Here is a 24,272-nt window from a genome sequence, read left to right on the forward strand (position 1 = left end):
CATGACTATTTTAAAAAATTACTTACTTACTTGAGTAGATTTTAAGTCAGTCAATTCTACTTCAACTTCAAGTAGTTTCACTCGTACTTGAGTAGATATTTTCGGCGCTACTTCTACTTCTACTTGACCCGCATGGTACCCATGGTACCCTAGATGTAACAATAATCTACGCGAGAGGAGATACTACATTTTATCTTGACTTTATATTAGGATTGAAAAATAATTCCGAATTGCCAATTGATAGATTTCGAATTGGTTCACATTGGATTCAGATTTTGGAATTCCAAATTTCGCAACAATTGTAATTGTATATCGCATGGCGCATAACCGCGCCTATGCTGCTCCTGATGTGTACTATACCCCAATATATTCTGAATATGATGAGAAAGAGCAGATACCTTACTTCGATCTCCTTTGACAACTTTGCATCAAAATATATGACGAATAATCGAGCGCATAAATTCACTAATCATTACCCTTTTGACAAACAAAGGTGTTCAAGCTTTCACCACCAAGGTCACCCCACTTTCCGTTTGAAAATATAATTGCATAGTCTTCATAGCCCCCGTAATTGTCGGGCTGATTATGAGTCCTGGAAAAGATCAAAATGGCAATGCATCAAACAGTACGCTCAAAACATAGTATTTATTTCGTGACCTAAATTACGATGGCTTAATTAAGCAGCCTCGCGGCATGTATTAAACCAGGACTTTTCAACCGGTTGTATGGTACACCCCGGGGTGTACCAAACTTTTGACAGGGTGTACCACTCAGACGGGATGTACCAAATGAACTAATGAATAGATATCACAGTAAAGGCAACTTTATGCCTCAGAACAAGTTGACCGGCTCTACAATATCCTACATTAAATTTCTCATATGAGATGTAGCCTACGTAGCTTATAAATTACACTCATTTTTGGATGTCATAAGCAAATGCTTCTCATCATTTAAACCAGTGGTTCTTAACCTTTTCCCTCCAGTGCCCCTTTTCAAACATTGGCTGTAGGTCCGGCGCCCCCTACCATATTTTACGGACTTTAGTAAAATAAGATGGGTATAGGATGTTGAAATCGGGTTGGTATTTACTGGTTGAGACTTTACTGGCCTCTTCATTAATTAACGATAAAATTATCATTTGTTCAAGAACCACTGTGCTAAATGTTGGTCAGGTAACCTCGAACCATGATTTGTATTCAGAATTTCCAATACGTTGCAGCGTTATTCATCCTTTTTTTCAGTAGGCCAGAGGAATACGGTCGCATGCAGCCGCTAAACAAAAATTATGAGTTCCTCTACACATTGGTGTGTGTTGGCGACCGTCAATATCTAATTTGAATTTTCGAATTGGTTCCCAAATTTTTTACGGATTTTAATTAGGCTTGAAAATTTTATTCACGCTTGGCACCATTCAGGGTGACATGGGCAATTCGTTTTAACATAATAATGTAATCTGAGCCTCAAGGTATAAATGCGAACCGCAGGGGAAAATGATGCAACCTTTTTAGAAATACCAAGTTGGAGTCGTGCGCGTCTAACGAATGAAGGTTTTCTTCGTACATTTGGGCGATTCCAATTTATATTTCGACTATGCGTACCATCCCGACGGGTGGTCAAAAATAACAACATGCAACAAAGTGATAAATATACACCGGAAAATGCATCGTCATTAATTGTGTGCCCAAACTTTTAGAAGATACTCGCACTATCAGCTCTACCAATTAATCTGATCACGTGGGCTACGAATGGATAAATAATTAACCGTAATATATGGAAAAACAATCTTATTGACGAAATTAATTTTCCAGCTGAAAGATTTTTCTTCCCTCGACGCAACTAGAGAGGGAGTTCCGATAACTCTTCCAAGCACATAAACTGGCGATTTTCGTGCATAGATAGTAAGCCTGTGGGATTTTCTGCCGCTATATTGAAAAACTTTTATGCTCAAAGTATATCTGAAGAAATCGGTGATGACACAGAGAATATAACAAGGGCTCTACGCGATGCGAACATAAAAATAGCGGATATACTGGGTTGTAACCAAGTCACAAGGTTCCGAGTCACCAGTCAATCTCACTTTTTAAAGATTTGACTCGAGTCTAGTCGAGTCATTTTCAATTCATCCCCGAGTCAAGTCCGAATCCAAGTCCGTAAGTAGAGGGTCGAGTCCGAGTCATAGTGTTGTGACTCGAGTTCAAATCCAAGTCAATGTTTAAACTGTTCAGTTTTGAGTTCAATCCGGTTCAATTCACTATTTTCAACTCTGATCGAGTGATATAGAATGGCTTCCATTCTTAATATCGTTATCTTCCTCAGTCCGAACAGCTTATGGCCCTTTTTACCAAGTATCGGGGCTGACAAAAGAATTACCATACTGTGGTGACTTTACTATTCTTCGAAGTTACAACGTCTGTCTTGGTTGTCCTAGTCTCGAGTCATGCACAATGACTCGAGTACATGTCGAGTCAATACACAAATTGACTTGAGTCGATTGATTTTACGCATTTGAAAAATGACGTCAAGACGCATCATCAAAAAATCGGGACTCGAGTCGATTCGTGACTTGAGTCATTACAACACTGCCGGTTTAACACGAGAATATTTCGTCCAGATGGGCCTTGACGACTCTCCGCCGGAATGCTGCCTTATGCTATGTATGGAATCGAAGTACGGCTGTGAATAGCAGAAATCGTCGGATACCCCTGTATGAGGCTTACTCTACCTAATCAGTGTGTTATGTAGTTAGGAGCGTACGAGTTCCGAGTAAAAGTTAAAAGAGTGTAAGAGCACTGTATTATACTATTCGGAATGTGATCATGGAAGTGCCTGCAGTGTTTGGATCGAGTCACTACCTTCGAGTCACGAGTCATTCCGAGTCAGTGCACGATTTGACTCGAGTCAAGTCAAGTCAATCGATTTTTAAAGGTGACTCGAGTCAAGTCAAGTCAATCGATTTTCGGAGGTGACTCGAGTCTGACTCGAGTCAAGTCATGACTCGAGTCATCCCAACACTGGTACCTACCCCATACAAGCGTTCTCAAACTGTCTCAAACTGCCAAATCTTACGAATTATCTGCATGTATGGTGTACCCCTTACATGTAACCAATAAAACATGCTGCCCCCAGCTAGCCTTCTTGCGGCCCCCCAGAAATATTAAGAGATCGAATTATGACAAAAACTAAAATTTATATCTATAAAATACACTTGCTTGGCTTGGTGTCTGGAGTTTTTAATTAGGATTGCAGGATAGTCGTGAGTAGGCTGCTATCGTTACGTCACTGCTGTTTCAATGCAATGTGCCATAACTTTCCAATTGAACGAGCAGTAGCTATAGATATAGGTGAAGACAGGACCATAACTGCCGCACGCCAAAGCCCCAATGGGGAGGGGGGTGAGCTCGAACGGGGCTCAACATTATTTCGTGAATTAGCATAAATGATACAGTATTTTTTGAAAATTTATGCATCTTGTTCAATTTTTTTTCCTCGCGGCGTGATTTCATATTTCCAAATGCATTAGGCGTATCGGCGTTGGCTATTACCGCGCCACGACTCACCAAGACCTATTAAGTTTTAGGCCATGTAACATGCGACTCCAAGAAGTGTGTCAGAACGATCGGCAGCGAGAAAACCTTGGCCGAACAGGACTGCCCTTATGCTTACCGAAAACTTAGTTATATATACAAAATACTGTCTTGGCAATCTGAACCTCACGAGAAAAATACCATCCCGCAGGGAAAAATTATATTCCAGTGAAGAAGTATCAATTTGAAATCGTGTGCGTCTCTTAGTTTAGAAGCGTACGTTTGGGCGATTCTATATTTTTGTGATAAAGCAGACAGGAGGTCACGAAATAACATGTTACGGAATCATAATAATGGGCCTACAGTTTCCAAGACACCTCACTCAGCTCTACCTGTAAATCTGATTACGTAAGCAGCGAGGTCAAGAAATTGATAGCAATATATATGCATTTTCCGATCATATTGACCGATTTTATCTTTAATTTTTTTGCGCTGGCTCACTTCACAGTACCATAGTTTCGTGGCAACCTCGAACAAGGTGATACGGGTAGGTTTATCACCCTATGGGTGCCAAATACCCAAGTTTATTATTATTTTTGGTGGGGGGGGGGATGACGAAGTGCTGTTTCGTTCCTGCCAACGGGTATACGCACGAAGATGGTTAATTATTATTAAGTGGTCCTACCTTTTCAAACACACCTCCCTCGGCTCTACCTGTAAATCTGATTACGTGAGCAGAGGGAGGATAAAAATTGATGGCAATAGATATGCAATTCCCGATCATATTGACCGATTCAATCATGAATTTCAGAACATTTTCGCGCTTCACGCTTCCAGGCGATAAAACCTGACTCATTAAATCGCCCCGAAAGCAGCATAATTGGTAGTCCTATAGCTCACTACCGAAGCGTCAGCATAATTTGATAGGTCCGGTCTTTATCGAAAGTTAGTGTTGCACTGATTCCAAAAATACAAATTGAAATCTCGCCAGGGCAATAAAACTACTCCGATATGGCCACCAAAGGTCGATTGTTCTGAACAATTGGAGCGCAGCAACACAATGACCATAACAATGACCAATGGTGTCAAGCGATTGATCGGAACAATGCCAATTTTCATATTTTGATGACTATTTTGGGTCCGTTTCATTGCCGTGGTATTCGTGCGGCCCCGACCGTACTCTGAAATTCCCAATTTGGCCTTGACGCCGAAAAAGGTTCGGAACAACTGGTGTTGGGAACAACCGTGTCACCTTTTGTGAAGTTATCAGTTCAAAACGGCTGTGTAGGGATGGGAAATATATCTTTTTCATAACTGTACTGAAATACAGTCCTATAAATGCCAGATGTATCTTCGTTTTACCATGCACAACCAGTCTATCGTGTTCACGGGAAACATCATTGGTTGCACGTTTGTTATGAATATTAGCCTATATACCGAAGAAGCACAATCGTGTTGTGAGTCGAGAACAGATCTGCAGATATTTTAAGCTGGTGTTAAGCTAGTAAATATTACTGAAAGGCATGTAATATGTTATATCAGTAATCTTTGCCTCAATTTTAGTGTTACTGTAAGATACCGAGTTATCTAATTTGATGGTAGACTAGAATTAGGTTGAAGAAGAATGTCTGAAACTTTGGAAAAGGCTGTGCATGACCCACTAATAACAAGATCGAAGTCTGCTCATTATTTGGTCGGATTTCATCGGAGTGTATTATTCACTGCAAGTTACCTACTCTACGCCAAGTTCTCCAGTATTTGCTGCATCTGAAAGAGGAATGTCCTAAAACTACCAAAACTCAGGATTGTCTTCCTCAAACCTTTGAGGAGGTTGTCAAAATATGTAATATGGCAAGAATAATACCTATTAGGCCAATGCACCACTTTCCAGGTAGATAGCGACTATTCAATAGTCTCAGAATGCAGGTTCATGTGAGCTGATCAGATGCAATAGTAATCAAGTTTCGTTTCTCAACTGGACCGCATGAACTTGTTTCTAAGCTTATTCTGTGTTCCCGCTTCGCTGGACTGCAGCATTGGGCGTGACGCGACGGGAAACGACTTGCGGTTATTCAAGAGATACGCGTTTACACAGCTACCGATAAAGATGTTGCTGAATCTGTTCTCAAGTTGAAGAAGCATTCATGGTACCTTATGGAAGAAACTGTGCTTTATGCCCTATTCTCGGAAAAATAAAGTTACGATACCAGAAAAAGCATGGCAAGCCGCCTACTGAAAGTTTAAAAACCGCAACCTTATCGACACAGGCCACCCGTTCTCTCATCAGTAAGGACTATAGAGGCGAACACCACTTTGACTGATTTAGTGGGCCCTCGGTCATGGCATTTGTTCAACTACGTCAGTAGTATCACAACTTCGTTAAATCGACACTGAAATCCTTATAAGCCAGCCTGAGACCAGAGCCTGTCGTTATCCACTTTTTGTCTTTATGTATACCTAATTCTCAACATGTTCTTCAATGATAATAACTTCCGTTTCATCTTTCACAATTGTCTCAAGTTACGTAAATGGTCGGCATAATATGTGCGGATTGGTGTTTTGCCTTATTCTGCTTTTCAAGTTTGATAATGCAAATTTCCTTAGTATAAATTCATCAAGTTTCAGAAACATAGTCCGTGACAGATATTTGATTTATATGTGAACTCAGTTGTAAGAACTTACCATCGTGGGTGACGGCAATGACTAATATGTGTTGAGATTATTGTTTTTGTTTCCGTAAGAAAACCATGGACGATTTCTGACAGAATGACATTGGTAGTTGAGGATCATGTCCCCCGTTTCGGCGCGATGACTTAACTTTCATGATCTTTTGAGAAGAAGCCTAGTATCGTGATCTTGTAGCTATAGGTACTGGCTATTCTGGACGTATTCGCTATGACAACGTCTCGAACAGGACAGTCCTGAGTTTTTGTGTTCGGAGGTGGGGCGAAATATCTTTCTTTCAGACGTATCAAATACCGCAAAACCTGATGTAGAATAGGTGAATTGGAGCTGTTATAAAGGTGACATTACATTCATATACAATATGTCTTTCATTAACATTTACGAAGTAAAACCCAGATGTTAATTCCGGTATTCGTTCATACATACAACCCGGCTACCTATAGAGAATACCTGATGTTGGGACACATCGGGCATGTATAGGACTGTAGATATGTTCAATCGTCAAAAAGATATTTCAATCTGATATTTCCAACCTCTACTCAGCCATTTCATACCGCAAACTTCACAAAAGCTACAAACCGGCAGTGGTGAATCGTTTTTAGTAAGGTGAATTGGCCCATGGATCTTTAGTAGGCTTACCATATTTTGGAAATCATAAAAGAGGACACTTTTTCAGAAATTTGCAACTTGCAAAACCGGAGTAAAATTCTCTTAAACCGGTTAATTTTTCCCACTTTGTGATCGGTTGACTAAAAAAAAAAAGGTCATCACTTCTGCTCAAAGCTCAAAATAACGTTTTTTACTCCGCATTGCCAGATGGATGACTAAAAAAAAGGTCATCTTTTCGCTCAGAGCTAAAATCACCGTTTTTCACTCCGAAATACCCGCCGGAGCTTCACTTCTGTGCTAATATGCGGCATTTCACTCGCAATTTGCTCTAAATCTGCCTAAATTTTCAAAAAAGAGGACAAAATCTCAAAAAAGAGGACAAAAGGGCGTCCTCCGAGGACACTTTCAAAAAAGTAAAAAAAGAGGACAAATCCTCTTAAAAGAGGACGTATGGTAAGCCTATCTTCAGGGGCTTTGCGGGCAAGGAAGATCGCGATGAAAATGACCAAAATCGCTTATAGAGGTGTTTTTATGTACTAAACTATCATTGGAATTACGCAAAAGAAGTTTCAAAAAAATGCCCAAATCTGAACAACTCTACTGAACACAGGGGCGGCCAACCCGTGGCCCGCGGGCTGCATGTGGCCAGAGAATTCTCGAAATTAGTGGTAATGTCCAAAAGAATTACCCATATCATTTATTGTGAACTTGCAAGGCCAACCAAAAATTGGATTAGCCCCACCGCATAATTTTGGATGTTCATTAATAAAATATCAATTTCCAGGCGTTGGTGTAGCCAGGAGACAGTCATATTTTTCGTAGATCTTCATATATGACCACAAAGTAGAATATTTCGTGGCAGATTTATCTGACTTGACATTTTTCTTAGCACGCGATTTACTGTCACTCAATTTCTGGCTTTTAGTATCGGTATCAGAGTTGGATCAATTACATTTCAGTTCAATTACAATCATAATTACAATTACTCTCTTGCATGTTTCAATTACATTACAATTACAATTACACAATGCTGAAAATATGAAATTACAATTACTATTACAATTACCGTTAAACATGTAATTAATTACAATTAAAATCAAAATTATAATTACTGTTAAACGTGTAATTGATTCGGTAGAGAGGTGCTCTTTGACAACATTAGCGACGTAATTAGCAACACTCTCAATCTATTCGTGTTTCCCTCATGATACCTAGAATACAGTTTAGTTTAAAAAAAAAAAATTGAACGTATTCGAACTATATTCATAAACATGAGTACTGATAGGATGATGCCGATAAGTTGTGTAAAATTAAAATAAATGTAAAAGTGAAGAGGCTCCTGATTAGAGCCCGACCGATATTGGATTTCTGAGCCGATACCGATAAGACCGATATCCAGTACCTCCACCGATAACCCCGATATATTCAGCCGATATTCACAAGATATGGAATCTAGCTCAAGGCCCATATTTAACACCTCAGAGCATTTATTTCAATAACTTTACAGTCATTGATATGCTTGAACATGAAATAAATGATTTAGGGGCTATAAAAATATATCAAAAGCACCAATCCTGTAGTGGCAGATTACAGTTCACGAAGCACAATTTCACGACCCTTTCTCCAAGGAGTGAACTTCTGTTGTCTTCCATAAATGATGTATATAGTACTAAACACAGTGAGCAGTCTTTCACTTGGTACCATAGTTAGTGGCACAGCAAGAATTGGAAATCTTTCTTCATTTCGGTTCCACCGCTCCCTTGCAGGGGATCTTTCCTTCAATGGTTTCACCAAATATTGATATTAATATTGATATTCTTCTGGCAGCGCACCTGGAGCCTTCAGCACATCATTAACAAATAGCTGAAGAGAATATGCAAAACAACTCAAACTGTCCACGTCTGCAACTGCTCCACCCATCCCCGGCCCCTTGGGCCTTGACCATGACCAGCATTTCAACAATCAATTGATCAATATTTTACGCTCTTTTGTCAGAATTGGCCAATGTCATCACGGAATCAAAAATTTTCGTATCAATAACTGACTTTACTCCATGTTTGCTTGATTTTCTTGCCCTCTATGCTCGCATATTTCCTATCATGGTGGCCCCGCAGTCCTCAGTCAGACGACTTCATACATTACTGGTATAATTAGCTGTGTTGGTACCGAACCAATAGCACTATCTTCAGAGAAAGGTTTCGACGCGACGCTTTTCTCTATCATCACGAGGGTCAGTCCAGCATGATTGAAGTTCTCATTTCTGTTACTGATTGAAATCTTCCGCAGACAACTTTCCAGTATCCACCCAGCTGCTCTCTGTCTTTGGTGATCGATTACTGCATGGGGATTCCCACGACGTCAGTGGGGCATAACGGTGGTTAGTTATCTAAATATCTATAGTATTTTTCAGATAGGCACGCCTACTGCCCTGTATGCAGTATGCACTATATGCAGCTTAGCCATTTATTTTTATGATTTACCGTCCTCACGTCTTCTATCGACTTCTCTGACTCCCTGCCACCATGTTGTGACGTCACAAAATGGCCGATATTTTTTACCTTCAATGTCCGATACCGATATTTCTCTCCAAACGTGATATCGACTCGATATTATCGGCGAGCCGATAATCGGTCGGGCTCTACTCCTGATAACTACGAATTACAAAATTTTGGTTGGCATCCACATTTTCATTTGCTCAAAAACTGTTAGATTGCATTTGATGAAGATTAGGGTTCGATAAGTTTTTGACCCCAGTAAATTTGGCTAAGATTGAAGTTAAGATTGGAATAACATCTCTATAAATGCGTGATAAAGTTTGATGAAGCCTTGGTTGAAAACTTGAATTTCCTTTTGCAATTGTTGCAGCAAGCCTCAGTACTGTTCGGAGATAAAAATAAAAATAACTGTGACCGTGGTGTAGGAAATGGTCCAGCACAGGTTTCAGAAGAGTTTATTTGCTGTTTGACCATTTTTGAAATATTAATATTTAGTTTAGCCCAGTGGTTCACAAACTATTTTTAGACGCGCCCCCTTTGTGACAGTGAAATATGTCGCGCCCCCTTATCGTCATATCACATAATGGAACCAGGATTTTAGCAATCCTAACATATAGTTTGACGGTATGGAAGGTTATGACTGTTGATGAGAGAATTCTCCAATATGAAATTCGGGCTGTAGACAAGGCAATAACTATGAAACGGAGGTAAATCGCACCAAGCGCAGAAATTGTTTTCAGTTTACCGGAGCTTCGCGCCGCCCTTCAGATGCTTTCACGCCCCCAGTTTAAGAACCACTGGTTTAGTCGATATTGTAATTCACTAAGTTTTCTGTTGTTACTGAAGTATGGGAAACAGTTTAGCGTGGCTGAATCAGTTAACGAGGCACGCATAGAACACCCATGTAGATAGGCCAATTATTTTATGCTGTGATTGTCAGGTCAGGTAACAATGTAATTGAAATTGTAATTAGGCAAAATATTTATCAAAATTAAATTACAATTACACAAAATAGAAATGCTTCAATTACAATTACAATTACAATTACAATTACATGAAAAAATGTAATAATTACATTCAGCTCAATTGAAACTTACAATTGATCCAACTCTGATCCGTATCCCATAAAAATTAAACATACGCATAATTTACAATATTGATTCTAACTATATTCGCATCGCAATTATGATTGAACGTGTTGCCCGGCATGCGACTTCGCGTGTGCACTCGGTGAAAGATTGTCGGCGATGAAACCTTTGCACAAAATGATAAACGCATGCTCGCCGAAATCTTCAATATTTATATGTCCAAGCGCCGAATAATCCTGTGCTTGCCAAATGATCCCAGCAGTATACATTCGCGACCCGCAATAAATGCAAGTAACATTAATATTTACCGAATTCATTCATTACCTTTGGAAAATGTTCGCGCTGTGAGCGACTAGATCATTACACTGCGTCTTCATGAAAGAATTTTTACCCAATATAATGTGTATTATTGATTATTGGGTTTTCACCGGTACGTAATCCGGCTCACTCCTCTCGAAAGGCTGAAAAAGGTCATCATCATTCAAGTGGCTGAAAAGTTTGGCCGTCCATACTGTACAGCAGTGGTTCCCAACGTGGGCGATATGACAGTCCAAGGGACGGAAATAACGAAGGGAGCGATGGCGCGTTAACACGTCTATATTGGAGTTAAGTCGGAGGAATGCCCTTTTATTTTTAGTCAACCAACGAAAATTTAGCTGTACACTGTACTGGTGTAATTTCGAGGTTGAGCCGAAAAATTGACCTTTTTTAGTCATCTCGCTGGTGATTACAGCTCGTATGCCCATTTTCCGGTTCCCAATATTAAGGGAGGGCGGGGGGGGATGATCGGAGTGGAGCTTGAAAAGGGGCTATGAGTCGAAAAGGGCTGGGAACCACTTCGGCATCGAACATATCCGCTAATATACGACCATCATTTTGTGCCTACATTTCATCGTCGAAGATCTTTCTGCGAGCGCAAACGCGAATATACTTTCCCTCGTAATTGCTAATACAGTTAGACTCAATCGGCTAAATCAGACGTTTTTTCATTTTCAGGTGGGGGTAAGCTACAGAGAAAGAAATCGTGTGACAATTAAACACACGAAGCGTGAAGAAAAATTTTATTACTTTTTTAGTTTAGTGTAATGTACGACGATTTACTAAAAATGTGACTGCTGGACCCTGAATCTGGCAATGCATCGAGTCTGATATTTTATTCGCGGCCATACTAATTATATTTTTGGTTGGCCTTGCAAGTTCACAATCTGAGCAATTCAATATCGATAATATAACATAATTTCTATAATATAATGGAAAATTTGCTCGCGGGGTACTCAAAACCCTCTCGCGGGCCACATTTTTTCGGTTTCGGTCCTGGTAAGAGGTCAAAGTCCAGTCGGTCTTTTCGGGACTTTGGCATTGGAGATATTTCGCGCTTTAATCGCGCTCGAGGACCACTCGACTATAATAAACCAAATATTAACTGTATGTAGTATATTCAGGGTCAAATCAAGGTTGTTATAACAACAATCGGATACGGTCTCATACCCTGCGTTTCGAACCAGAGAGAGAGAGAGAGAGAGAGAGAGAGAGAGAGAGAGTCTTTATTTTCATCCAACCAAAATACATAACACACGGCAGTGATGGTGGTACAGAAAATATGCTTGCACAGTATTCGGTATTAGATAGGAATGATCGATAAGACCGTGAAGGTCATCCAGTCTGATCACACCAGCATCAAACAGGTACACTTGTCTCTAAACCAGTGGTTCCTAACCTTTTTTCCTCCAGCGCCCCCTTTCAAAGATTATCGTGCTCCAGCGCCCCCCAAGGCCCCAACCTGATATTGTAAGGAATGTAACAAAGACAATGAGTAAGAGGGAGGGCCGTAACAGCACTTCGTAAACCTCCTAAAAACGATTGCCTTGCGCACCCATAGCGTGATAAACCAAACTTCTGAGGGCTTCGCCCCAAGAGCCCCGTATAGCGTGATTTCGATGGTCAACAAAGTTTGTGTGGCCTAGGCCTGGTCGCCCTATAGGTGCCAAAATATTCTATAATGCATGAATGAATAGTTGGTAATTACGTATATATGTCGCTTTTTATCCTCTCAGCCCACGTAATCAGATTTACCAGTAGCGCTGACTGAGCTGTTGTATTGGAAAATAAAGGGCACGTAATTAATATTAAACATATTCGGGCGTGCCCGTAGGTGCAATTAATTCGTTACCAGGGCCGTAACAGCACTTCGTCAGCCCCCCCAAAAACGTTGGTCTTGGGCCCCCCGTAGGGTGATAAAACAAACTTCCGGGGAGCTTCGCCCCCAGACCCCCCTTCGGCTATCCGTTATTTGTTAATACTGGTCATATACATTGGGTGTGCATTTACTGATCCAGCTATTCTCTCCTAGACGCGCGAAGCGCGAAAATATTCCAATAATTATTGATTTAATTGGTCAATATGACCGGAAACTGCATAGATATTGATATCAATTTTTATCCTCTCTCTGCTCACGTAAACAGATTTACCGGTAGAGCTGAGTGATGTGTGATTGAAAAGGTAGGACCCCCAATAATAATTATACATCTTAGGGCGTATACCCGTTGGCAGGAACGAAACGACACTTCGTCAGGCCCGCCGAAAAAAATTGGGTCTTGGGCTCCCATAGGTTGATAAACCGACCGCCCCCCATCACGATGTTCGCTTTTGCCACGAAATCAGCTGTACTGTTTACCGAGCCAGTGCGAAGCGCGGAATTTTTCGATAATTCATGATAAAATCGGTCAATAAGATCGGGAATTGCATATATATTGCTCTCAATTTCTTGTCCTCTCTGCTCACGTTACCTGATTTACCGGTAGAGCTGAGTGAGGTGCAATGTTCCCTCTAAGCTGCGCACGTGCGAAGAGCCGACACGGTCTCTGCGCACAGAAAATCTACGTTGCGCACAACAAATCCGAAGTTATGACCTTTTTTTAGTCGTTACGCACTGTTGTCCAAGGGTCTGCGCAGTGAGTTTGTGAGTGTGCGCAGACTCGTCAAAACGTACAGGGAACATTGTGAGGTGTCTTGGAAACTGTAGGGCCCGAAAGTAATAATTAAACATAGTCGGGCGGGCGGACCCGTTGATATAACTTCGTAGCATGATCTTATTTCGTGACCTCCTGTTTGCTATATCAAAAAATATGAAATCGCCCGACAGGGATATCGCCCAACGGGGATATCTAGTTCTATATACCCCTGTCGTCCAATTGTACTAAACTAAAAGACGCACACGATTTCAAATTAGTATTTCTACACTGGCATATTACTTTTCCCTGCCAGATGGAATTCGTCTTCTGAGGTTCAGATTGCCAAGACAGGAACATTCCGTGCCAGTCATTTAGGCGCCTATGGCCAATTAAACCTATATGTCTTTTGTAGGCTATATATAACGAAGTTTTCGGTGTTAATTCGTTCTGACTACTCATTAGGGATATGTCCTACTACCACATCATCTACTGCGACGCCATTTTTCTCCAGCGCCCCCCATACCGCCCCCCTGAGCCCAGCGCCCCCCATATCGCCCCATGAGCGTTTCCGCCCCCTTCAAAATCGCCAGCGCTCCTTGGGGGGCGCTGGAGGCAAGGTTAAGAACCACTGCTCTAAACAGTCTGGCTGTAAAAAAGGTTACAGTAGTTAAAAAAAATAGAAGAAAAATTAAACGATGGTAGCAAATGATCAATGAAGCAATGTCTGGGCGAGGTAGGGCAACAGTGTTAGTGTAACGACAAGAGGTGATCAAGTAGGGCTTTTTTGAATCTATTATAAGGCAATCCACGGATGTGTGGTGGTAATGCATTCCAGATGATAGGTACCGAGTAGTCGATAGATCTCTTAGTTAGGTTGCTATTGAGTGGGGGTAAGTAGATATTTCCTTTAGACGAGGATCTCGTGTAGTGGGAGTGGACATTTTTGCAGGCATGAAAAAGTCATCAAACACAGGAGGCAAACTATTGGAAAAATATTTGTGAATGACATTTGATACTTCGAAGCGATATTGTTTGGCAACTTGCAAAATTCGGTGCTTATGGTAGTAAGGCGATAGTTTGGTACGTAAAGGTACATATGAGATCAGCCGTATCGCACGGTTTTGTAGGGTTCGAATTCTGCCCAAATATGTTGTGCATGCACTTCCCCATACTACGATTTCATATTGCAGGTGAGAGTGGAAAAGAGAGAAATGGATGGTTCGTAGTACTGCTCTGGAAACCAAAGATTGCAGACGGGTCATTATTCCCACACACCGAGCTAGTTTTGATATTGTGCATTCAATATGCTGCTTCCAGGACATTTTGGCATCAATGGTGACGCCGAGATATTTTGCTGAGTCACATATGGAGATTTGTTTATGATTGATGTCCACAGTGAAACTATGATTGCATTATTTAAAAGGAGCATCTCGGACTTATATGCATTCAAACTTACCCACTCAACAAAAGTGTGTACATTCAATGCCGAAACAGGCGAAGAAAGTGCAGGAGAGAAGTGAACGCAACCGTTTTGACACTATAGTGAGAAGGCACCTTTGATGTACAAAAACTGATCGCTCTCGAATTAAGAAGATCGATTGTTCTCCTTTCCATCGGTCGGCCAGAGAGATTGGTGTTAGCGTAATTAACCAATCAAATTGCGCATGATTATCACGCGGCTTCACCGTGACGTTTCTTCTGCCTAGCTTTGCCAGGTTTGTGAGCACTTGAGCGTGGAGTGATTGTGATGTCATAAGTCATCGGATGCTGTTGACTGCTGCACACTTAGTTTGAATTATATTCCGTCTATACTGGCGAATTGTATTTCCGAGATTATGGCGTTGGAATGCAATATGAATGAAGTTCTTCGTTGATATAAGTTCAGCAACAGATATTTCGGGCTATTAATGAAATTTATTATATGCTTGCTTATATGTGTATTGGTAGTCAAATGGTGTTTCGAATAGCAGTTCAGTCAGATTAACTCCTTGTTTGCGTTTGGCTTCTATAATAGAACTTGATATAAATGCTTAGTTTTCCGTGGCCTGAAATGTCAGATTGGTGGCAGTGAACAGCGTGATACTTGTCAAGTTATTAGTGCTCTGAACGTAATACGTAGCCTACTACCGGTCCGTTGATATTTTAATGCTAAACCGCGGAAGAGTGTTGGTACCCCTCAACGGATCTGTGACTGAATTTACAATCATGGTTGTTCGTTGGCATTTCAACTGTTCGGCCAAATACTATATCATGTGATACTTTCTGATTAAAATTTGTGATACTCTTTTCAGTTAATCTACGAGTTATTTTGTTGCTATATTTAGCCTTTATTTTACTTTGAAGACTGAAGCTACGAAATGATTGCGATATGCCCAAATATCAGTATAAGTCTGATGGTGAATTGAAAAGAATGCAGCGTTGGCGAAGGCAGCAGTTCATAACATATCGTCCTCTAAGCATCTGTTCAACCTGCGTCGACAGTAGGCCATGATCAACCGATTATCACTGCTAAGGATATCTGGCTGACAGTAGCCTACATCGCACGAATATGAGACCAGTGGAATTACCCAGATATCAGAGACTACGCTAAGCCTAAACTTGGGGAAAATCATTCACGATTGGCCTCTGAATGAAGTTAGTGTGCCACACAGGGAATAGGCTGCTGATGGTAGCTCCGCGTTGCTTGATCCTATTCTTCTCGCCAAGGCACAGACTTATTTGATAAACCAGATTTTGTCTGTATTTCAATCAGACATGGGGTAATCGCGATTAGTAATCGTAATCGATTACGACGATTACAGCATTTTGAAGTAATCGTAATCGCAATCGATTACATTCGAAAAAAATCCGAAGTAATCGTAATTGTAATCGACTACTTCACATATTTAATCGATTTCTTTGTGAAATAACGATTACTTTTTATTTGTACGAGGACTATGGCATAAACTGAACATTCGCGAACAAGGAGATATTATACCAGGTTTATTGATAGCATCAATGTCAGATTTCTAAACGCCACTGCTCAATATTACGTCAAAAGTATTGGCTTTGCTGGTTATTGCGTAATAAGTATCCAGATCCACTCCACACTTAGTACATAGATACTCGATGTAATTGTACATTGTAGCGTAATTGTAAGAACACTCGCCATGCTGGGTATCAGGTTATCAATACACTGCAGACGCCACTGCCTCGCAGCAGGATAATATTCACCACCCTGCCTAGTTTCAAATAGTAACGCATGTATTGATGCTTCGTTAGGTTTAGTTAAAAACGCAGTTTGACCGCTGTTGCTTGCCGAGCAGTAGGCCTATGTACGTGCGTAATTACACCGGACAAAGATATAGCCATTCACTCACACAACCAGTTAGCCTGGGTTGTAGCTAGAATCAGTAGCATGACAGCACTTCGTCCCCACCACGTCAATTTTCAGGTTGATGACTGAATCTCGTCAGTAATATTGGTGATCGCATTATATTACTATTCATTTTTAATCCTCTCTCAGCCCCGATGATCACATGTACCGATAGAGCTGGGAGCACGTAATTCATAATTTTTACATATTGTATGTTGTTATTATTACTCTATTTTAGTTTCGTGATCTCTCGTCTGTTATATAATCAAAAGATGTCGTATAGTCGCCCAAACGTATCAGACTGAAACTTTCGTGAGACGCGCACACAAATTACCATGTCTTCATTCCTCTGTTGGGGTCTCGGGTGACATATGTATTGTTGGGCTCCGATTGAAAGGACAGGACTATTCGTCACGCCCATCTAGCGTGGCTATTGACAACGGACACATACCTAGCGTTTCGGCGTATTTCTTTTGTAGCACACTTCGTGAAGTCGCATGTTGGTCGAAACTGCATATGTCTTTTGGAGTGTCGTCACTGTCGTGACGCGGTTTTGACCGGCACCGCAATGCCTATTCCTATGAAGCAGAAATGCTTTTTTCTTTGGGGAGACGTATGCATTTCAAAATCAAGCTATCTAGAGAGACATTGAATCGCCAACCTCGAAGAAAATTTTCAAGTCTATTAAGTCTCTCAAAAACACTCCATAATTTACGTTGATTTACGAAATTATTTTCAGTAGGGATGGCGTGAGCGTGAGGTTCACGTTCGCGTACTGCATGTAAACCTCAGAAATCTAGAGATTTCACGTTCACAAACGAACCTTAGTAGGTTCTGCACTGTGAACCTTTTTCACGTAGGCTATTACAATTTTCCACGTCATTATTACATATTTGGTTTAAATTCTTTGCATTTCAACTTCAGGCCACTCTATGCAAGGCGCTGGCAGCATAAAAAATCAACACTAATCATACAACTTGCCAATCTCTAAAATTTTCCATGCTTTCTTACAATGGTTTGCTCGAAATATTCAGGTTTCCTATTGTAAATATTTATTAACTCTATGCTGTGAGATTGACCCACAATCACACAACATCACGAACGAAATACAGTATATGTATAGTGTCAGCGAATGACGCTTATTCCACCAATATTGATATTGATATGAAGAATACGTCGTCTTCTTATGTAAAAAATCCAGCAGGCGTACGGTCTCCATCTTGATTTGCATAAAAAAAATCATCTGTGCATTACGATTAGCGTGTTGGCTACGGCGGTATAACTTTTTTATTAGCTAATATCGGTAGCAAGTATAGAATCCAGTTTTTCACTTTGCTCAATATCAATGTCGCAATAGTCGGACACCGAATACATTGTCCGGTCTGTCCTCGTCCATTAAGGCGTAAGCTTATATTCCCTTGCAAGTCCTCGTCAAAATTGACGGCAAAGCGACGGAAGATATTGATTTTATGGGATTATTGAGCATTTGATTGCTCAAGTTGATATCTTTTGTGAATTTTAAAAATTCAGCATGTACTTCAGTATTGTGGCATAATGTGGCCGGAGTCGTGTACGTACGTACATTTATGTATCGCTTCCCAGATATGTAGAGTTGGAATTACCAATGTGACGACACGTGACGTCATAAGGTTAACGTTCGCGTTCCCACCGACAAAACCTTTAAAAAAGGTTCGCGTTCGCACGAATCTGAACCTATCAGGGGTTCCCACCATCCCTGCTTTTTAGTCCCCGTCGAGCTCGTTCTCAAACATTATTGGGGTGCGGAAGTTACCGTCGTGACAAGAATAGCCTACCAATCAGTGGGTGCTAGAAATCATCCCTCAAGTTGGACTATGGACCCATTATGACGTAACAAGCAAATAACGTATCATATACAAAGAAAGTTGCTTACACATTTTAGGCCTTCTATCGCAATCCATATATTGCCTTCCAAATATCTTCTAAAATTGGTTTTAAGAAGCAAAATTAATGTAATCGTGAGTAATCGTGATTACTTTTCCAATGTAATCGTAATCGTAATCGACTACTTCCTGATTTTGCTGTAATCGTAATCGTAATCGCGTGATTCATAAGTAATCGTAATCGCAATCGATTACATTCATGAAGTAATCACCCCATGTCTGATTTCAATTCAAGAGCAGGAATATTTGTATCAAACTTGTACCGGAAAGGAGATCTCAGTATCTCGACTGAAATCAATATGTCGTTTTATGCATTTTATATGGCTGCCTCTCTGTATTTGACCGGTGTTTTGTATGTATATATATATGCTCGTGGTGGATTTTAGTATAACTAAAATTATAATGAAAATGTATTATGAAATTGTACTGTCTTACAACATAAGGGTCAGTACGTATGCCAGAAAGTAACAATGATTCACTTAGCGATAGTGCTAATAGCATTTGTAAGCTGCAGTAGCGAGAGGGTTAATGGACGGCAGCAACGGGTTAATGAGTCTGCGACAGAAGTGCGAAAATTGTTTCTTTTGAAGCATCATTTTGACATCCAATGCGTATTATACGCCTGGCGATCGCTTCCCATTTTGTTGACTGGGTAGTTTGTTTGCTTGCAGCCATCTGGACACTTTTGGGAGTTCCCCATTCACAGATGCATGCAAATCATCGACAGTGTTGGAGGTAATGAAGAGGTGAGTATCATCAGCAAATAGGGTTGTGCGGAATAAAGATGCATTAACAATGTCGTTAATATAAATGAGGAAAAAAGTCGGTCCAAGGACTGAGCCTTGTGGCACTCCACAAGTTATATCTCTGGCAGTCGTTCTTAATGTCCCCAGTTTAACAAATTCACATCTGCGATTGGCAATACGGGGAAAGGGATGGTATTGGATTTTGTTTTATTGCTTTGTGTGACTAAGTAAGTCAACTGAGAATGGGATGGATATATCTGCTCACATTGGATGTAGTACTGTACATAGTTCTTAATTTTAATATGAATGTATTCCAAACAAAGCAACCCATATGATGTAACGTTCATGTGAGGTTGTGGATCACAACACTAGATAGTATATAATCCTTTATGATACGATGATGAAATATTCTGACGATTTAATTTTGTAGCTCTCAAATACAAGTATATTTAGTTATTCATTTCGTGCACAAAGCTTCAAACATATTTTAAGTACGAGGGGCTCTCAATCTCAATAGTGATACACAGTGCCTCCTTCTTCGATTTCCACACGCTGTGCGCTGCAGGATATAATACCTAGTTCGAAACATGTTGTTGAAAATAACCCAAGCAAGCATGACGGCAGTGTTTCGACAGGAAATTGGTGATCTAAAAGTACGCGCAATTCATTTTACATGAATTATAATAACCCACTACATTTATGAAAACACATGTAGCAAATATCGTCGCGTAGCGCGACCAATAATTATGGGATCTGACATGTTTTGTGGAATGTTAATATGCTCTGAATACTCATTAGGGATATGTATTACTACTACATCATCTACTGCGAGCCATTTTTCTTGAACGCCCACCCCCCCATATCACCCTCTCAATATCCCATCGCCCCCCATATCGCCCCCTGAGCGTTTCCGCCCCCTTAGAAATCGGTGGTATGGTTAAGAACCACTGAGCTATACGTTCGGAAACGGACAACTTATTTATTGAATCGGTGTGATATTCTCCTTCAACCAGAAACATGTAGAACAGCGAGGCAGGAACAGTCCAGACCTTGCATGAGATGTAAAATCGGGATTATTCTCAGATTTTCTAAGCCAGAGGTGGTCAACCTGCGGCCATCGACACGCAATTCAATTGGTATGTGTTGGCTGCCGTCGACTTGAAAATTAAAGTGCAAATCGACTCCCGAATCTTTGTGAGATTTCAATTAATCCTGAATTTTTCTCGCTCGGTGCGATTCATTGTGACTTCCCCTTCAATTACAATATAGTAAAGCCCTTTGCAATCTAAGTCCCACAGTGCAGATGCGAAAAATAGAGGGAAATCATGCGTACCATGCAGATATACCAACTCGGGCGCGTGTGCTCCGCACGAATGAAAATTTGTTTCTGGTACATTTGGGTGATTCCAATATATTTCCACTATACCGAATATCCTAATGGGACGTTAACAAATAATAGCACGCAACAAAATCGCTGAAACGATTTGCCTGCTAGGAGATGCATCATTATTATTACCTTGCCCTAAATTTTGGAAGACACTCCTCTATCTTCTTTAACGGAAAATCTACGATCACATGGCCGAGAAAGGATGAATCTTTGAAAGTAATGCATGAAACTACTAATATTAATAACGAAATTCATTCATCCACCTGAAAGAATTTTCGGTACTTCTTCGATGGTATAGGCAAACATTGAGCAATGTTCACCTTGATCACCAATAAATGTTTCTCATGACCACGTAAAAATTTCTAAACGTTGAAATAAATTGTTTTTTTTTTCGAATTGGGATTCGGGTCGGAGGAGGGGATATTAGGGTTGAAGGTGGGTTAGGGTATCCAAGATTAGAATTGGGGTGAGGACACGATATCCAACCCTAATATCCTCTTCTCTAATCTTTGGATACCCTAACCCATCTCCAACCCTAATATCCTCCCACCTTCAACCCCAATATCCCCCTCCCTAATCTTGGGACACCCTAACCCAGTGATTCCCAACCGTGGCCCCCCAAAAATATCAAGAAATCGAGTTATGACAAAAATGAAATTTATATTCATAAAATACACTTGCTTGGCTTGGAGTCTGGGTTTTTTTTAATTAGGATTGCAAGAACGTCGTGAGTAGACTGCTAGACTGTTCGGTCAGGAGCAAATGTTGGCTGTGCTGCGAGAGTGAGTGGTCAGCTGGCGTCGCGGCAATGATCTTGTGTTTCGAAGTGTAATCGCGTCACAGAGAAACGTTGCGCTGTGAATACATTCTATAAACGCTTCGGTAGTAGCGACCACACAAATTACCAGCCTTTCCTGGACTTTGACGCGTAGAACTGGGTCCACAGAATACATTAGCACCCTACGAATTTTCGCGCATTGTCATTCAACTTAGAGATTTTTCCGTCAGGGATGGCAAACTCAACATGCGTCGCGGGACGGATTCAAACCTGCAGATCAGTCGCGGGCCGGACCAAAGTGTTACCTCAAAATCCATACCCTTAATTTTCATTGAATACTCTTTAATCAAGCATATATTAGAACAGTGTTTCTTAACCTTGTCTCCAGCGCCCCCCCCCCTCCCCCCCCAAGAGATGATTTGGATATTAAGGAGGGCGGAAACGCCCAGGGCACGATATGGGGAGCGATGCGATCAGGAGCGGTGTGGGGGACGCTGAAGAAAAATGGCATCAAAGTGTAGTAGAGGCATATGATTATATGGTAGATCAATAGTTCTATACGTCCCTGAGTTCTCATTACAGATAAACATTCGAAAAAATCTGTCAAATCTTCGCGCTTAATTTATGCATACCCTGATTCCATGAATGCAGTGGTTTATTATAGTTCATGTAAAATGAATTGCGCGTACTTTTGGATCGCCAATTCCCCGTTCAAACACTCTCGTCACGCTTGCTCGGGTTATTTTCCACAAAATGTTTCGAACTATACGTATTGTATCCTGCAGCGCATATCGTGTCGAAATCGAAGAGGTACTGCTGTACCACTTTTGAGAGTGATGTCCGTTGTACATTAAAGATGCTTTGAAGCTTTCCGGCCAAAATGATTAACGAAGTATAATTGTATTTGAGAGCTACAACATTATTTCGTCAAAATATTTTTTCGTCCTATGAGAAAGGAAGATATTGTTCAGTTTTGTGACCCACAACGCACATGAACGTTATATAATATGATTTACTTTGTTTGGAATACATTCATCCTAAAGTCAAGAGAGCTGGGCGCAGTTAGGGTTGCATTTAAGACAAACGATGTTTTGAAACACTTTGTTTAAAACATGTTATAATAAAGCCCTTAAAAAAATTGTGTTTTTTCAAGTTGTGAAATTATGCCCATAACTATGTAAATACTTTCCAAAGACAGGTTGTATGAGCCTATGGACAATTACCACCCGATAAAGTCGACCCATATCGATATGGAATGGTTGGAACCCTCAAAATAGTCACTTCAACATTAATAGTAGAGATATTTCGTCAAAGTAGCTATATTTACCACAGATTTTCAATTGCCAATGTCAATCCATTATGACGTCACAACGGAATAGTCGTGCCGGCATGGCTTGAAAGAAAACAAAGAAAAACCAAAAACGTGTTTTAAATTAAGGCCTTGTTTTAAACATGTCTGTTTAAAATTGATTTTTGTTTTAAATGCAACCCTAGGTGCGGTACTAAATTCGGTGTGAGAAAAGATCTCTGCCACATTCTCAGTTTTTGTTTTTGGGGTATTCATGGTGTTTGTCGACTACTATGGTCATTTACACCAGGCCGATATTCTTCTTATTTTTCCGTAACTGCCGACTTATAGCACGGCCCACCTCTAGGCATTTTTGTAAGACACCGCTGACGCGGATGAGGTGGCGAGGAGGAGTCTAGGTAAACCTCAAACACTTAGGTATCGGAATTCGGAAGTCGACCTCGGTCGGACTCGAACCCGCACCCATTGGTGTTGCAGCCGCGGATTTTACCACTGCGCTATCTCGCCACCCACCCATTCTCAGTTGATTCACTAGTAACACAACGCAATAACACAAAAACCAATACAATTTAATTCACCGTATTGCCAACCGCAGAGGTGAAATCGGGATGTGTAGATCGGGCTCGAACCAGATGGCATGAGCCGGTAGGCCTACCCGATGGTCGTTATAAATGACAAACCTTGATTTGATACCGAAGACCCAGGCAATCCATGAAAGTGGGCGCTGTAGGAAAAAGGTTAAGAACCATTGTATTAGAATATTACTTTATATTACGAACCCGGTTCAATTACAGCAACACCTGTATCGCAAACAGGCCATAACAAATACGGTGATTGGACATTTGAATACCGTCATACAGTGACGTGCGGTGAGGTTCATGGCTGGTGAGGCACGGACCCCCCTCCTCCACACAAACACGCACGTACATAAAGTAGCCTACCTGATAAAGAGATCCAAAATGTGAACAACAACAACAGCGGGTATAGAGAGCATTTTCTTTGCACACTGATAGCAGTTGCAATTCCACATTATACAATGCATGTAGGACTGGTCGCTATTGTGCCAAATAGGCAAGTTTAGACGGATAATAATTACTATCTCTTCACGTACCGGTATAGATTATTCGAAGCATAAAGCAACGACGATGCAGCCTATGCAAGTAGCTATCACAGGGGTGGGCAAACTACGGCCCGCGGGCCGCATGCGGCCCGCAACACCGTTCTGTGCGGCCTGCGAGAGTCTGAAGAAACTTAATAAAAACAATTGATAAAATGCGTACTAAAAATCGAATTAATGCCGGGATTTGATTAAACTTTTTCTTAGTATATTTCACCATGATAATTCTAAGGCAGTGGGTCTCAACCTGGGGGACGCGTGCCCCTTGGGGTCATGAAAGCATCTGAAGGAGAATGCGAAGTTGAG

General features: G+C 40.9%; 2 protein-coding genes across 2 annotated transcripts in view; one reads left to right on the forward strand and one right to left on the reverse strand.

Moving 5' to 3' along the window:
• LOC145452907 (macrophage mannose receptor 1-like) overlaps positions 1-24,272 on the forward strand; it is a 448,907-nt gene that overhangs the window by 238,749 nt on the left and 185,886 nt on the right. The window lies entirely within an intron of this gene.
• Positions 1-24,272, reverse strand: part of LOC145452525 (macrophage mannose receptor 1-like) — a 53,631-nt gene that overhangs the window by 14,588 nt on the left and 14,771 nt on the right. The window contains exon 4 of the mRNA XM_080330698.1: positions 477-592. Within this exon, the coding sequence (XP_080186824.1) occupies positions 477-592 (116 nt within the window). The remainder of the gene's footprint in view (positions 1-476; positions 593-24,272) is intronic.

The sequence above is a fragment of the Botryllus schlosseri genome, chromosome 12 (genome assembly GCF_051294905.1).
Source record: "Botryllus schlosseri isolate E-star chromosome 12, Bs_hap1, whole genome shotgun sequence".
Lineage (NCBI taxonomy): Eukaryota > Metazoa > Chordata > Ascidiacea > Stolidobranchia > Styelidae > Botryllus > Botryllus schlosseri.